Here is a 14,178-nt window from a genome sequence, read left to right on the forward strand (position 1 = left end):
TAACAGAGACTTTCCTCCTTCAAGATGTCTCTGATTCCTCAATATCTCTTCCTGGTTACTCCCTCTTCCGGTATGATAGACCCGAGCCTCTCGTCCTGGTGGTGGGGTGGCTATCTTTATCAAAAACTCTCTTCCTCATTCTCCTTGCACTGCCCTCTCTCCTCCTCACCCCCAGGAGTACCTCTGGCTACGGCTTCCTCTCCGCTCCCACCTTTTGTTCATATGTGTTCTGTACCGTCCCCCAAACAGTGATGACTCAATTTACATTTCACTCTCTGACAACATGGACCAACTTCTATCCACTCATCCCAACTCTCTCTTCCTCATATGTGGTGACTTCAACTGTCATCATGCCACCTGGTTGGGTGTGGGTTCCTCTCTCACCAGTCATGGAACCTCAGCAAAGGACTTCTGTGACTCACTGGGATTGACACAATCTGTCAATTTCCCGACCCGGATCTCAGCCAATGGAGTTTCTTCTCTTCTAGATTTGGTTATGACAAACTTCCCTGCTAATGTCTGCTGCTCTTCTTCTGCTCCAATCGGTTCTTCTGATCATGTGCTTGTCAAAGTGGACATCTCTCTGGCCATTCTCAGAGAGCCTCCTCAGCGTCGAAGAGTCTGGCATTTCACTCAGGCCGACTGGGACGGGCTTCAAGCAGCCATCAATCGTCTGGATTGGTCTCCCATCTCCACTGCCTCTGACATCAATTCTTCCTGGGAATTCTTCCAAAGCAAACTGATCTCTCTCATGCACAGAATTATCCCATCTCGTCTTCAGTTGTCTTACCCTTCCTCCCGTCCATGGTACACCGAATCTTGTGGTGAGGCAGTTGCCCTGAAACAACTTGCCTTTGCCTCTTGGAAGGCTAATCCAACTGAAGGCAATTTCAGTTCCTTCCACCAAGCTCGGAACAAGTGTGTGTCTACCCTCAGGAGTGCCAGGAAGCACTATCTCTCCTCACTCAAGAACGAACTCTCAAACCTGTCTCCTTCCTCCAAATCCTGGTGGCGTCTGGTCAAATCCGTTTCTGGTGTTTGTTCCCCCTCCATCCCCTCCCTTACCTCAAATGGCCACACAGTTGACATCGCACGTGACAAAGCCGAATGCCTCAACTCTGTGTTTGCCTCAAAATCTTTAGTCCCAAACCCATCTCTCTCTGTTCCCACCTTTCCCAGTCGAACCCAACTGCTCCTGGACTCTGTGTCCTTCTCTCCTGACAAGGTGGAGGAGTTTTTGTCTAACCTCGACTCTGATTCTGCAACTGGACCAGACGGCATCAGCCCACGGGTCCTAAAATCCTGCTCTGCCGCTCTATCTCACCCTCTCTCTGTTATTTTCACCCTATCTTTTGCTCAAGGTCATCTGCCAGCATCCTGGGAATCAGCAAACATTACCGCTTTACACAAAAAAGGTGCAAAAACAGATCCTTTTAACTACAGACCAATCAGCCTGCTCCCAATTATCAGCAAAGTCATGGAATCCATCATTGCTTCGGATATGAAATCTTTCCTCTTCTCCAATGGCTTGATCTCTGATCATCAATTTGGATTCAGACCAGGTCACTCTACTCTGGACATGCTGCTTCTCCTGTCTCAACAATGGATGGAGGTCCTCAATGCCAAACAGGAAATCAGAGCTGTCTCCCTCGACATATCACGTGCCTTCGATACGGTCTGGCACCCAGCTCTGCTCACCAAACTCTACTCCTATGGTATCCATGGAAATCTCCATGCATGGCTTGCGGACTTCCTCTCTGGTCGTAGTCAACGTGTGGCCCTGAATGGATTTCTCTCATCTCCCCTTCCTGTTCAGGCTGGAGTTCCTCAAGGCAGTGTGCTGGGCCCTGTGCTTTTTCTGGTCTTTATCAATGATCTCTCCGACTCTCTGGAAAATCCTCTCTATCTCTTTGCTGATGACTCCACTCTCTGCCGCTCCATTCCTCTTCCCTCAGATCGGCAGTCTGCAGCCTCCTCACTCTCTGCAGACCTGGACAAAATCACAGACTGGTCAAACAAGTGGAACATGTCTTTCAATCCTGACAAATCTCACACTCTTACTATGTCTCTCCGAAAAGATCGACTGGACAACCCTCCCATCTACTTTCTCAACAATCCTCTCCAAGAAGTTCTGTCGCTCAAGCTTTTGGGTCTCACTATCTGCCATGATCTTTCTTGGGAAAACCACATTTCCAAGCTGGCCTGCAAAGCCAGTCGCCGACTGGGCATCCTCCGTCGTGCGAAGTCCTTCCTTGGCACACCTGAGCTCCTCACCACGTACAAGGCTTTCATCCGCAGCTCAATGGAATACTGCTCTCCCCTCTGGGCTGGTGCTCCTGCCTCACACCTAGCTCGTCTTCACGCTGTTGAAAGCAAAGCATTCAGAATCATTGGAATCTCCCGCGATGAAGCTAACTCCAAGGGCCTCTCACTCACTCACCGCAGGCAGGTTGGTGGTCTTTCTGTCTTCTACCGACTCCTCTCCGGCCTTGCTCCCCCAGCTCTCTCTGTGCTCTGTCCCCCAAATATTCCTACAGGTCGCACAAGATCTGCCAGCAAGCCTCTGATGGTTAAACTGCCGAAATCTCGGCTCTCTGCTCACCTTCACTCCTTCATTCCTCTTTTCTCCCGCCGCTGGAACAAACTCCCACACTCCCTTCAATCCCACTCCTCCCTCCAGGTCTTTAAAACAGCTGTTCACCACCATCTCTTATCTTCCCCCATCCAAAACCTTGATCTTTTCTACCCCCACTAATTCACCCCAGATCCACCTTGTTTGTAATTCCAACTTCTTTCCTGGTAGTCCTGGCAGTGTCCATATGTTTTATGCCTCTCCCACCCCCTTTCCCATGCCTCCCCCCCAAAGCCCTCTCCCTCCCACAGATCTCTCGATGTCTCCATGTCTCTCGGTTCCTGCTCTAAAATGTTGTGTTTGTGTCCTTCCCCCTCTCTCCCCATCTTGTCTACCGCCCCCGATGTTATTTGTTCTATGTGTCGGTTTGTCGGTTATGTGTCGGTTTGTCGGTTTGTCTTTCTGTGTGATAAATGTTCGCTCTTTCACGAGCCTCGATCTTGTATATTAAAAAAAAAAAAAAAAAAAAGGAGCGGTGTACAACAAACAAACAAACAACCAGAGTGAAAACTGAGTACTCCCTTTCAGCGTGCGTCACTGCCGAGCCCCCTTCGGTGCCCGGCAGTGACGATTTGCAATGCCTGGAGATGGCATAGGAAAGGAGCGGTGTACAACAAGAAAGCAAGAAAGCAAGAAAACAAACAACCAGAGTGAAAACTGAGTACAGTACTCCCTTTCAGTGTGCGTCATTGCCGAGCCCCCTTCGGTGCCCGGCAATGACGTTATTCAGCGCCTGGAGATGGCACAGGAAAGGAGCGGTGTACAAAAAAGGAACGCCCGAAAAATCAATCGATCTAATTAGCATAATGGGCAAACCCTCTTCCAATAATAACGGGCAGCAACTTAGGGTATGGTACAATCCACAAGAGTGCACAATTTCAGAGTGTACCAATACAACTCGTGACAACTCGACGGCACCGTGGCCATAATTTGCTGGGGAGTGTGCTGTGCACATAGCTGACTATGAAATCCCATCATGGACCAAGTAATACTAGCAGATGGGACACCAAGTTTAACGTCCATCCGAGGGCCGGCACACACATTGATGCCTGCCTTGATTGTAAAACACCAGGATGACAGTTTATATCTGGGCCGAGATTCAAACTGAGGCTAAGCATCTCAGAGGCGAGTTTGTGTACCTTGCGGCTATCCTGTCAGCCTTTTCACATTTTAAAAATTTATTTATACAAATGTATCTTTTCCCATACCTTGAGACCCACACATGCCATCATATAGACCAAGATATTTGTCTCAAATATGGTTCCTCTCAACGAAACCCACTATGTACGTCTTTATTTCACTTCTACTCTTTAATTCCATTTAATTTAATGTAATCAATGTACAATACTACTGTGTTCAAAAAGTATCCGACCTTTATTTTTCGTGCGTAAAAAAAAAGAAGCTAGGGAGGCGTTGATTGGTGCACGTATGTAGGCGATCCTAATGCGCACGCGTGAATTTTTTCCCACCTGCAGAAGCTGTCATTCGACGGCAGACCGCCGATGAGTGAGGAAGTGTAAGTGAGGGCCGTCGAATTTTCGTTTTTGACAAAATGACGGAAAAACTTGAACAACGCTACTGCATCAAGTTTTGTGTAAAGCTTGGCGATTCCCAAGTGGAAACGATCCGCAAGATTCAACACCGTTCATTCCATTATGAAGGAGGATTTGGGCTTCAGGAGAATCTCAGCGAAGTTCGTACCAAAGCTGCTAACGATTGAGCAGAAGCAACTCCGTTTGGAGATCGCACAGGACATGCTGGAGACTGTGAACAGCGATCCCAGCTTCCTCAACACAGTGATCACTGGCGATGAGTCCTGGGTTTATGGGTACGACCCAGAAACCAAGTTGCAGTCATCACAATGGAAGCATCCAACATCGCCAAGCTTTACACAAAATTTGATGCAGTAGCGTTGTTGAAGTTTTTCCGTCATTTTGTCAAAAACGAAAATCTGACGGCGCTCACTTACATTTCCTCACTCATCGGCGGTCTGTCGTCGAATGACAGCTTCTGCAGGTGGGAAAAAATTCACGCGTGCGCATTAGGATCGCCTACATACGTGCACCAATCAACGCCTCCCTAGCTTCTTTTTTTTTTACGCACGAAAAATAAAGGTCGGATACTTTTTGAACACACTACGTATAAAACTAATGAACAAAGTTTTTAAATACTTGACAAAATGAAATAACACGATAACTCATACAATGGACAAATACAATATCTACGAATTGAAACAGGGCAGCAAGAATCATATACAAGGCAGTCCCCGGTTTACGAACACCCAGTTTCCGAACATTATCATCTATAACGATATTTCCGTCTTTGAAACGTTCGATCGTTTCCACTAACACAGCTGAGAGTTAATTACCCATTGACACGGTTCACCCCAACACTCGGATATCATCCGATTTCACATTTCACACGTCACTCTCCAAAGTTTCTTTACCAGCACGAAAGACATCGATGCTCATCCTGCTTCACCATAAACCCCCTCGAGCTCGTTATCCCTCGTCATCCTTTCTACTACACACGCTCAATTTACTCGAATTTATTCGTTTTTATATAAAAAGTACATTTAATAACGTTGTTGCATAAAAAAAACCAAGAATGACCACTCTGTGGTCACAACCTGCGACAAAATCGAGAAACAGGCCGATTGGGAAATGCACATTTAAAGCACTCTTAAAATATGAACAGCGTTATTGGGATACATGCATTTAAGGTGCTGTTGAAAAATTTGCATAATGTAATGCTTGATTACCGTGTGTTCTGACTTACCATGCGTTTTGATGGCCTTGATTAAACATTACTATCCTTCGACATATGATTAGATTGTTTGGGGTCCTGTAGTGGCATCATTTTGCCTTTCATGTTATATGTAAATAAATAATCTTGAGCTCGGGTTGATCAAGGTTTTTCCGGAACCGGGTTCACCTGGAATTGAGACGAGTGGGTTTGGTTGGTCGGGGTTGGAGGTTGGAATAAAGATCAAATCAGATTCCAAACGCCTCAGGAGTCTTTTCCTTCAACGCTAAAGTCCCTCATCGTTAATAACACTTGACCCAAAGAAAGCCAATGTAAATCTGATGCAACGAACCCAGGCAGTGTATAATCAGCAGAGGCCTACAGGCCCAATGTGTGTTCGGCCATCAGAAAACCAAGATGGCGGCCATATTATTTTGGTGCGATACCATGGTGGGTAGAGTCAAGTGGCAGAGGTGGGTGAGGTCCAGCAGCTGTCCGAACAATGGGTGCACATTTCTAAAATCGACCCCCAACAAGAACAGCAACACAAAACTCTTGTAAGGCCTGCAACATATTGCAGGTAAAAATAGGGTTTGAGAACGTACAGGAAATCGGACGCTCGAATGCAGGAAAACAAACAATGCGTGGGTGGGCGCGCTGAAGAGCGGAACGCAGGGATTCATTCGAGTCCCATGATGCATCTGGCTTTTTTGGTGGCACCATACTGTACTGTATTTGTACATGTTGACCTCCTCAACTACAGCTGGTGTCTGTCCATTTCCAAAAAAACATTTGGATAAACAAGTTTTTAAGCTCTTTTTATAATTATTACCATATTGCAGTATGTATTTATAGCATCACTTTATTCACTTTTAAAAGCACATTTAATAACGTTCTATGTAAGAAATAGGGTTTAATTTGTGTTCGGGAACCAATTCATCACTCATTACATGTATTTAAAGGGGATTTATTGTTGTGGTTAACAAACATCTGGCTTATGAACACATTTTGAAGAACAGTGTTCGGAAACTGGGGACTGCCTGTACTCAGATTGGGACATTCCCAAGTGTGGCTGCAGGTGAAAAAGCAGAGCAAAATATGAGGTGTGTCATGACAATGGCAGTGATGCATGGTGGCCTGGTGATTGAAAAATGGCATTGATTGAAAAAAAATAAACTCATTAACCTTACCCAAGCAAGCTTGTTTTTCCAGGTTATTGGGTTCTCCCACCCCACTCTTCAATTATTTTTTTTGTTGTTGTTCAATCTACTTGTGATTGAGAGTTTGCACTGTATGCAGTTTGTCCGCCCCCTCCTGCCCATCCCTTTGCTCTCATTATTCCCGCTGTACTTTCTTCCTCCAGGTCTCTTTCTATCTTGTCCCTCTATCTTGCTGTTTGTTAGTGGTTCCCTCTCTCCCCTTTTCCACTGCTTTTTTCGTTATTTTATATCCTGGTCAGTTCTGTGTTCTAGCTCCTCTGCAAGCCTTGACTTTGTACACAGAAAAACACCATTACTTATAAACTCAAGTTCACATTTCCAAACGATGGAATTTAAATTTACACATATAATTTACTTGTTAACAAATAACCTTTACTCGGTTATTTGTTAACAAATAAAGTTAACAGTAATAAAGTTAACAAAACTCGCTAACAAATAAAGATGAGGAAATCTAGGAAGAAAATGCTTTTCATACAAACCTGGAACTCGCCTGAGAGCACTCTTCGCGTGTAGATGTTGCTGGTGTATGGCTCAACGGATTCGTTGTTCCCCAGGATCTGGGCAGTAGAAGCTGTTGGCATGGGAGCTATAAGCAAGCTGTTCCGTACCCCGTGCCTGCAGACACAATCCAATAATCGGTCTCGCGTGCAATGTGAGATTTCTATTAAAGCCGGGGGCAGGCTGTTTAAGGATACGCCAGCTTAAGAGGTTGACGGAGTGCATCACTGACTGTTTTTGCAAAGATTAATAAAAATTTTTTTACCCTTTTTTTGGAAAAATAATTTTAAATTAACTGAGTGAAGTCTTGTCTGTGTTTTTGTTAATTTGTTTTGTTTTGTTAAAACTTTAATCTCCATTTCAAACTGATTTTTGGATCGTTATTGTTTAAAAATATGGATTAAACGGCTAGCACGACTTTGGATGCCATGGTGTTTGCATGCCGGCACATGAAAAGTGTCCACCGATCGTACAAATGTAGCTAATGAGATTGCAACACAACCTGGCTCTGTGCTTTACTTCTGTTATAAACACATTTAATGGTGTTTTTTTCCGATGCTGTGATGGAAAGATGAAGCCAGCCAGACAACCCCAACCAAGTGCAGCAGAAACTTTCTCGCCAAATCGAGAAAAAAGTCAGGATTTAGATGGTGGATATGAATGAACTTTTTTTGGTGTTTTTCTGTGCACAAAAAACGAACATGTTTTTGAACACATACGAACACATTGAAAGGTTTGTCCACTTATTTATCGTACACCAATCAGTACCATTATCAAAAATTACAAAGACCAACAGCCTGACTGCAAACTATATTCATAATATATAAATAAGTGATAAAAACAGAAACGTTCATTAAATCCTCCCTTTAGAATAAATTGAGATTTAAAGGAAAAGTAATGTTTATATAACATTCTAACAAGTCTGTGAACTCGGGGCTTATGTAACAAATTGGCATTTCTGCTATCATTATAATTGTTTTATTTTTGGATACTTTATCATCTGATGGACAAACATATCATAGTTTAAGAGGTCCTTTTGTCTATGGTGTGTGTCAGCTTTTCTTTTAAAGCATATGATAATGAAAAGGTACAAGTTCTTCTTTTTTTTCTCCAAGAGCGAGGCCCATGGAAGAGCAAGGTTCAATTGACAGCGGCGTTGCACTGCCTGCTTGTAGTCCTGGAGTGAAGAGCAAGACAGAACAGCCTCTTGAAGATTTTTTTTTTGTATACAGAGTCGAGGCTCGTGAAAGAGCTAACATTTATCAAACAAACAAATCAAACAAACAAGCAAACAAATTATATAAAAAGGGGAGCGATCGACAAGATGGGGAGAGAACGGGAGGAAGCACACAAACACAACATTTGAGAGCAGGGACATCGGGAGATGTGTGGGAGGGAGAGGGCCTGGGGGGAGGCAAGATAAGTATAAAACGCAAGGACACCAAGGACTTCCAGGAAAGAAGACAAAAGCCACCTCAAAAAAGTGGTTTTGGGGTGAAATTGGTGGTCTTTCCATCTTCTACCGACTCCTCTCTGGCCTTGCCCCCCCAGCTCTCTCTGGGCTCTGTCCCGCAAATATTCCTACAGGTCGCACAAGATCTGCTTGCAACCCTCTTATGATCAAACTGCCAAAATCAAGACTCTCTGCTCACCTTCACTCCTTCATTCCTCTTTTCTCCCGCCTCTGGCACAAATTCCCTCACTCTCTTCAATCCCACTCCACCCTCCAGGTCTTTAAAACAGCTGTTCACCACCATCTCTTATCTTCCCACATCCAAAACCTTGATCTTTTCTACCCCCGCTAATTTCACCCCAGTTCCACTTTTTTGAAATACCAACTTCTGTCCTGGAAGTCCTTGGTGTCCTTGTGTTTTATATTTCTCCCTCCACCCCCCCCCCCCTTCCCATGCCTCCTCCCCCCAAACCCTCTCCCTTCCACACATCTCCCTGCTCTCAAATGTTGTGTTTGTGTGCTTCCCCTTCTCTCCCCATCTGTTTTCCGCTCCCTCTTTTTATATATTTTGTTTGTCTGGTTGATTTGTTTGTGAAGTAAATGTTAGCTCTTTCACGAGCCTCGATTCAGTATACAAAAAAAAAAAAAAATTAGCGGGGGTAGAAAAGATCAAGGTTTTGGTGGTGAACAGCCGTTTTAAAGACCTGGAGGGATTGTCACAATCCCACACAGTGGGATTGAAGAGAGTGAGGGAGTTTGTTCCAGAGGTGGGAGAAAAGAGGAATGAAGGTGAGCAGAGACTCTTGATTTTGGCAGTTTAACCATAAGAGGGTTGCAGGCAGATCTTGTGGGACCTACAGGAATATTTGGGGGACGGAGCCCAGAGAGAGCTGGGGGAGCAAGGCCGGAGAGGAGTCGGTAGAAGACGGAAAGACCACCAACCTGCCTGCGGTGAATAAGTGAAAGGCCCTCGGAGATAGCGTCATGGCGGGAGATTCCAATGATTCTGAACGCTTTGGTTTCAACAGCGTGAAGACGAGCTATGTGTGAGGCAGGAGCACCAGCCCAGAGGGGAGAGCAGTATTCCATTGAGCTGCGGATGAAAGCCTTGTATGTGGTGAGGAGCTCAGGTGTGCCAAGGAAGGACTTCGCACGACGGAGGATGCCCAGTCGGCGACTGGCTTTGGAGGCCAGCTTGGAAATGTGGTTTTCCCAGGAAAGATCATGGCAGATAGTGAGACCCAAAAGCTGAGTGACAGAACTTCTTGGAGAGGATTATTCAGAAAGTGGATGGGAGGGTTGTCCAGTCGGTCTTTTCGGAGAGACATCGTAAGAGTGTGAGATTTGTCAGGATTGAAAGACATGTTCCACTTGTTTGCCCAGTCTGTGATTTTGTCCAGGTCTGCAGAGAGTGAGGAGGCTGCAGACTGCCGATCTGAGGGATGAGGGATGAGGAATGGAGCGGCAGAGAGTGGAGTCATCAGCAAAGAGATAGAGAGGATTTTCAAGAGAGTCAGAGAGATCATTGATGAAGACCAGAAAAAGCACAGGGCCCAGAACACTGCCTTGGGGAACTCCAGCCTGAACAGGAAGAGGAGATGAGAGAAACCCATTCAGGGCCACACGTTGACTACGACGAGAGAGGAAGTCCGCCAGCCATGCGTGGAGATTTCCATGGATACCAAAGGAGGAGAGTTTGGTGAGCAGAGCGGGGTGCCAGACCGTATCGAAGGCACGTGATATGTCGAGGGAGACAGCTCTAATTTCCTGTTTGGCATTGAGGACCTCCATCCATTGCTGAGACAGCAGAAGCAGCATGTCCAGAGTAGAGTGACCTGGTCTGAAACCAAATTGATGATCAGAGATCAAGCCATTGGAGAAGAGGAAAGATTTCATATCCGAAGCAATGATGGATTCCATGACTTTGCTGATAATTGGGAGAAGGCTGATTGGTCTGTAGTTGCTAGGATCTGTTTTTGCACCTTTTTTGTGCAAAGCGGTGATGTTGGCTGATTTCCAAGCAGATGGCAGTTGACCTTGAGCAAAAGAGAGGGTGAAGAGAACAGAGAGAGGGAGTGAAAGAGCGGAAGAACAGGATTTTAGGACCCGTGGGCTGATGCCGTCAGGTCCAGTTGCAGAATCAGAGTCGAGGGTTGACAGAAACTTTTCCACCTTGTCAGGAGGAAAGGACACTGAGTCCAGCAGCAGCTGGGTACGACTGGGTACGGTGGGTACAGAGAGGGATGGGTTTGGGACACAAGATTTAGAGGCAAACACAGAGTTGAGGCATTCAGCTTTTTCACGTGCGGAGTCAGCTGTGTAGCCGTTTGAGGTAAGGGAGGGGATGGATGGGGAACAAACACCAGAAACAGATTTGACCAGACGCCACCAGGATTTGGAAGAGGGAGACAGATAAGAGAGTTCGGTCTTGAGAACGGAGAGATATTGTTTCCTGGCTCTCCTGAGGGTGGACACACACTTGTTTCGGGCTTTGTGAAAGGAAATGAGATTTCCTTCCGTTGGATTTGCTTTCCAGGAGACGAAGGCAAGTTGTTTCTGGGCAACAGCCTCACCACAAGATTCCGTGTACCATGGACGGGAGGAAGGGTATGACAACTGAAGACGAGATGGGATAAATCTGTGCATGAGAGAGAGCAATTTACTTTGGAAGAATTCCCAGGATGAGTTGATGTCAGAGGTGGTAGAGATGGGAGACCAGTCCAGATGATTGATGGCTGCTTGAAGACCGTGCCAGTTGGCCTGAGTGAAATGCCAGACTCGTCGACGCTGAGCAGGCTCCCTGAGAATGGTCAGAGAGATGTCCACTTTAACAAGCACATGATCAGATGAGCCAATTGGAGCAGAAGAAGAGCAGCAGACATTTTCAGGGAAGTTAGTCAAAACCAAGTCCAGAAGAGAAGATGCTCCGTTGACTGAGATCCGGGTTGGGAAATTGACAGATTGTGTCAGTCCCAGTGAGTCGCAGAAATCCTTTGCTGAGGAGCCATGGCTGGTGAGAGCAGTACCCACACCCAGCCAACTGGCATGGTGACAATTGAAATCACCACATATGAGGAAGAGAGAGTTAGGATGAGTCGACAGAAGTTGGTCCATATTATCAGACAGCGAGATGTAGATGGAGTCATCACTGTTTGGTGGACGGTACAACACACATATGAACAAGAGGTGGGAGCGAAGAGGACGCCGTAGCCAGAGGTATTCCTGGGGGTGAGGTGGAGAGAGTGTAGTGCAGGGCGAGTGAGGAAGACAGTTTTTGATAAAGATAGCAACCCCACCTCCAGGACGAGGCTCAGGTCTATCATACCGGAGGAGGGAGTAACCCGGGAGAGATACTAAGGAATCGGAGACATCATGAAGGAGGAAAGTTTCTGTTGAGCAGATCACGTCTGGTTTGATAGAAGCAACCTGTATGGAGAGATCAGTTGAGTTTGAACGAAGGCCCCGGATGTTTGAGGTCCATACCGTTAATGAAGAGGAAGGGGGAGCATCAGATACAGAACAGGGGGGAGGAGGGGTAGGGTAAGATGTGGAAGAGGTGGAAGAGGTAGGGAGAGCTGTTGAAGGTGTGTCAGAGATTTCAGAATAGCTCAGAGAAAGGGAAGGATGGGGCGGACAAAAGGTTTGATGGTGATTGGGTGAGGCACAATGAGGTGTTATTTGAGGAGGGGGAAGAGCGAGGCAGAAGGTTGGGGGAGATGGAGGTGAGAGTTGGAAGGGGGAAGAAGCGGGGAGGACGCTTTGAGGAGGGGGAGTGAGAGGGGGGAAATTGAGAAGAAATGAGGGTGGGGAGATTTGAAGGGGAGGGGCGAGGGGGGAGTTTAGGAGGGAAGGGACAAGGGGAGGGATTTGAAAGGGATGGGATATGGGGGAGATTTGGAGGGGAGGGGTGAGGGGGGAGTTTAGGAGGGGAGGGGCGAGGGGGAGTCTTGGAGGGGAGGGGTGTGGGGGGAGTTTAGGAGAGAAGGGGCAAGGGGGGAGATTTGAAAGGGATGGGTGATGGGGAGGATTTGGAGGGGAGGGGTGAGATTGGATTTTAGAAAGTGTACGATTAATGGGAAACGAACATTTATTGCAAAATGAGTTTCTTGTGACCTTCGAGTCAAAAATACGTTTAAGGACGCTGGAGGGAGGATGGAGTGCAGGAGAGTTTAGGGAATGTAGAAAAGAGGCACTGAAAGAGATGGAATTTTTTTTTGGGATGAATAGATTTGGTGAGCAAGTCGAAAGCAGCCTTTTAAAGAAGAAGAAGAAGAAAAAGGTGTTATAATATACGACGGAATACAGAACTTGAGGGGAAAGTGTAAACATTTTAAGGTTAATAACAGTGAACGTTAACAGTGAACAGTAATAACAGTAATAACTGTTATTACAGTAACAGTAATAACAGTGAACGTCGTTCGAAGAACGAATGAACGAATAAACGAATGAGAACAAAGAATAAGAACAGAGAAGGAAAAGTTTTTTTTGTTTTTTTTTTTGAGTTGATTTTAAACAAGGAAGTAGGCTATGGGGTGAAAAGACTGGGAAAAGCAGAGAACGAAAGTTATTGGAGCACAAACGACGGACCGCTGAGAGGAAAACAAAGCCTCAAGGTTGGACACTGTACAAGGCCTCAAAAGACACGACACGAATTAACACGATTTTCTATACAGGTATGAAAGATTTGCACCGAAAATCTTCCTCGGGACACACGATATGCACAACACCATAAAATAAATACAGTTATAACGAAAATACAAATGGGAACAATTACTTAACTTCGATTTCGATGGAGAGCGTAGACAGCTGCGAATAAACGAAACCTCGCCGGCAAGACCGGAGATCTTCTGAATGGTTCCATAGATGGGAGAAGCGAGGAATAAATTTCCACATGCTCTGAGGGCTGGCAAGTTTTAGCCTGGCGTTGGCTTAGCGGTTCGGGTGCCGGCTTGGGATCCTAGGATCCTGGGTTCGAATCCCGGTCGATCGCTGAATTAACACCAGGGGGGTTGACTCAGCCTGTCATCCTTCCGAGGTCGGCAAATTGAGGACCAGCTTGCTGGGATGAATGATCACAAATTGAGTACCAGCTTGCTGGGATGAATGATCACGGTGTGTACCCCGATTCAGAATAGGCATACTGTATCCCTGAGGAAGCCCAAAGCGCATCGTAAAAGCGTGACCAAGGGTTGGCGTCAGGAAGGGCATCCGGCCATAAAAAAACATTGCCTCAAACAGGGAACCATGATTGTCATGGGGCCCACAAGGCTAACCCCCGCTCTGGCGGGGAAAAATGGCCTTAAAACGATCATTCATTCATTCTGAGGGCTGGCAAGATAGCCTAGAGATATGCACACTCGTCTCTGAGCTGTCTAGCCTGGGTTCGAATCCTAAACCAGCTATAAACTGCCACCCTGATGTTTCCCAGGCAGGGTGATTCATCAACGTGTGTGCTGTCCTTTTGGATGAACGTTAAACTGGGCGTCCTGCCTGCCGGCATTCGAATGTGGATGTTAAATATCCCATGGTGTCCTTTGCAAAGAGTAAGTGAGCAATCGTGGGCATCCTGAACAAATTCCAAATTCCTTCTCCAACCTACATGTAGGCACTGCATCAGCAGCAGAGCTGTG

General features: G+C 46.1%; 2 protein-coding genes across 3 annotated transcripts in view; both read right to left on the reverse strand.

The window, feature by feature from the left end:
- The window catches only part of TIMM10B (translocase of inner mitochondrial membrane 10B), a 512,565-nt gene that overhangs the window by 323,808 nt on the left and 174,579 nt on the right, over positions 1 to 14,178 (reverse strand). The gene's annotated exons all lie outside the window — the stretch shown is intronic.
- Positions 1 to 14,178, reverse strand: part of RRM1 (ribonucleotide reductase catalytic subunit M1) — a 400,603-nt gene that overhangs the window by 171,070 nt on the left and 215,355 nt on the right. For both annotated transcript variants that reach the window (XM_078775295.1, XM_078775291.1), the window contains exon 17: positions 7,077 to 7,212. In XM_078775295.1, the coding sequence (XP_078631421.1) occupies positions 7,077 to 7,212 (136 nt within the window). The remainder of the gene's footprint in view (positions 1 to 7,076; positions 7,213 to 14,178) is intronic.

The sequence above is a fragment of the Myxine glutinosa genome, chromosome 1 (assembly GCF_964187855.1).
Source record: "Myxine glutinosa chromosome 1, kmMyxGlut1.1, whole genome shotgun sequence".
Classification (NCBI taxonomy): Eukaryota; Metazoa; Chordata; class Myxini; order Myxiniformes; family Myxinidae; genus Myxine; species Myxine glutinosa.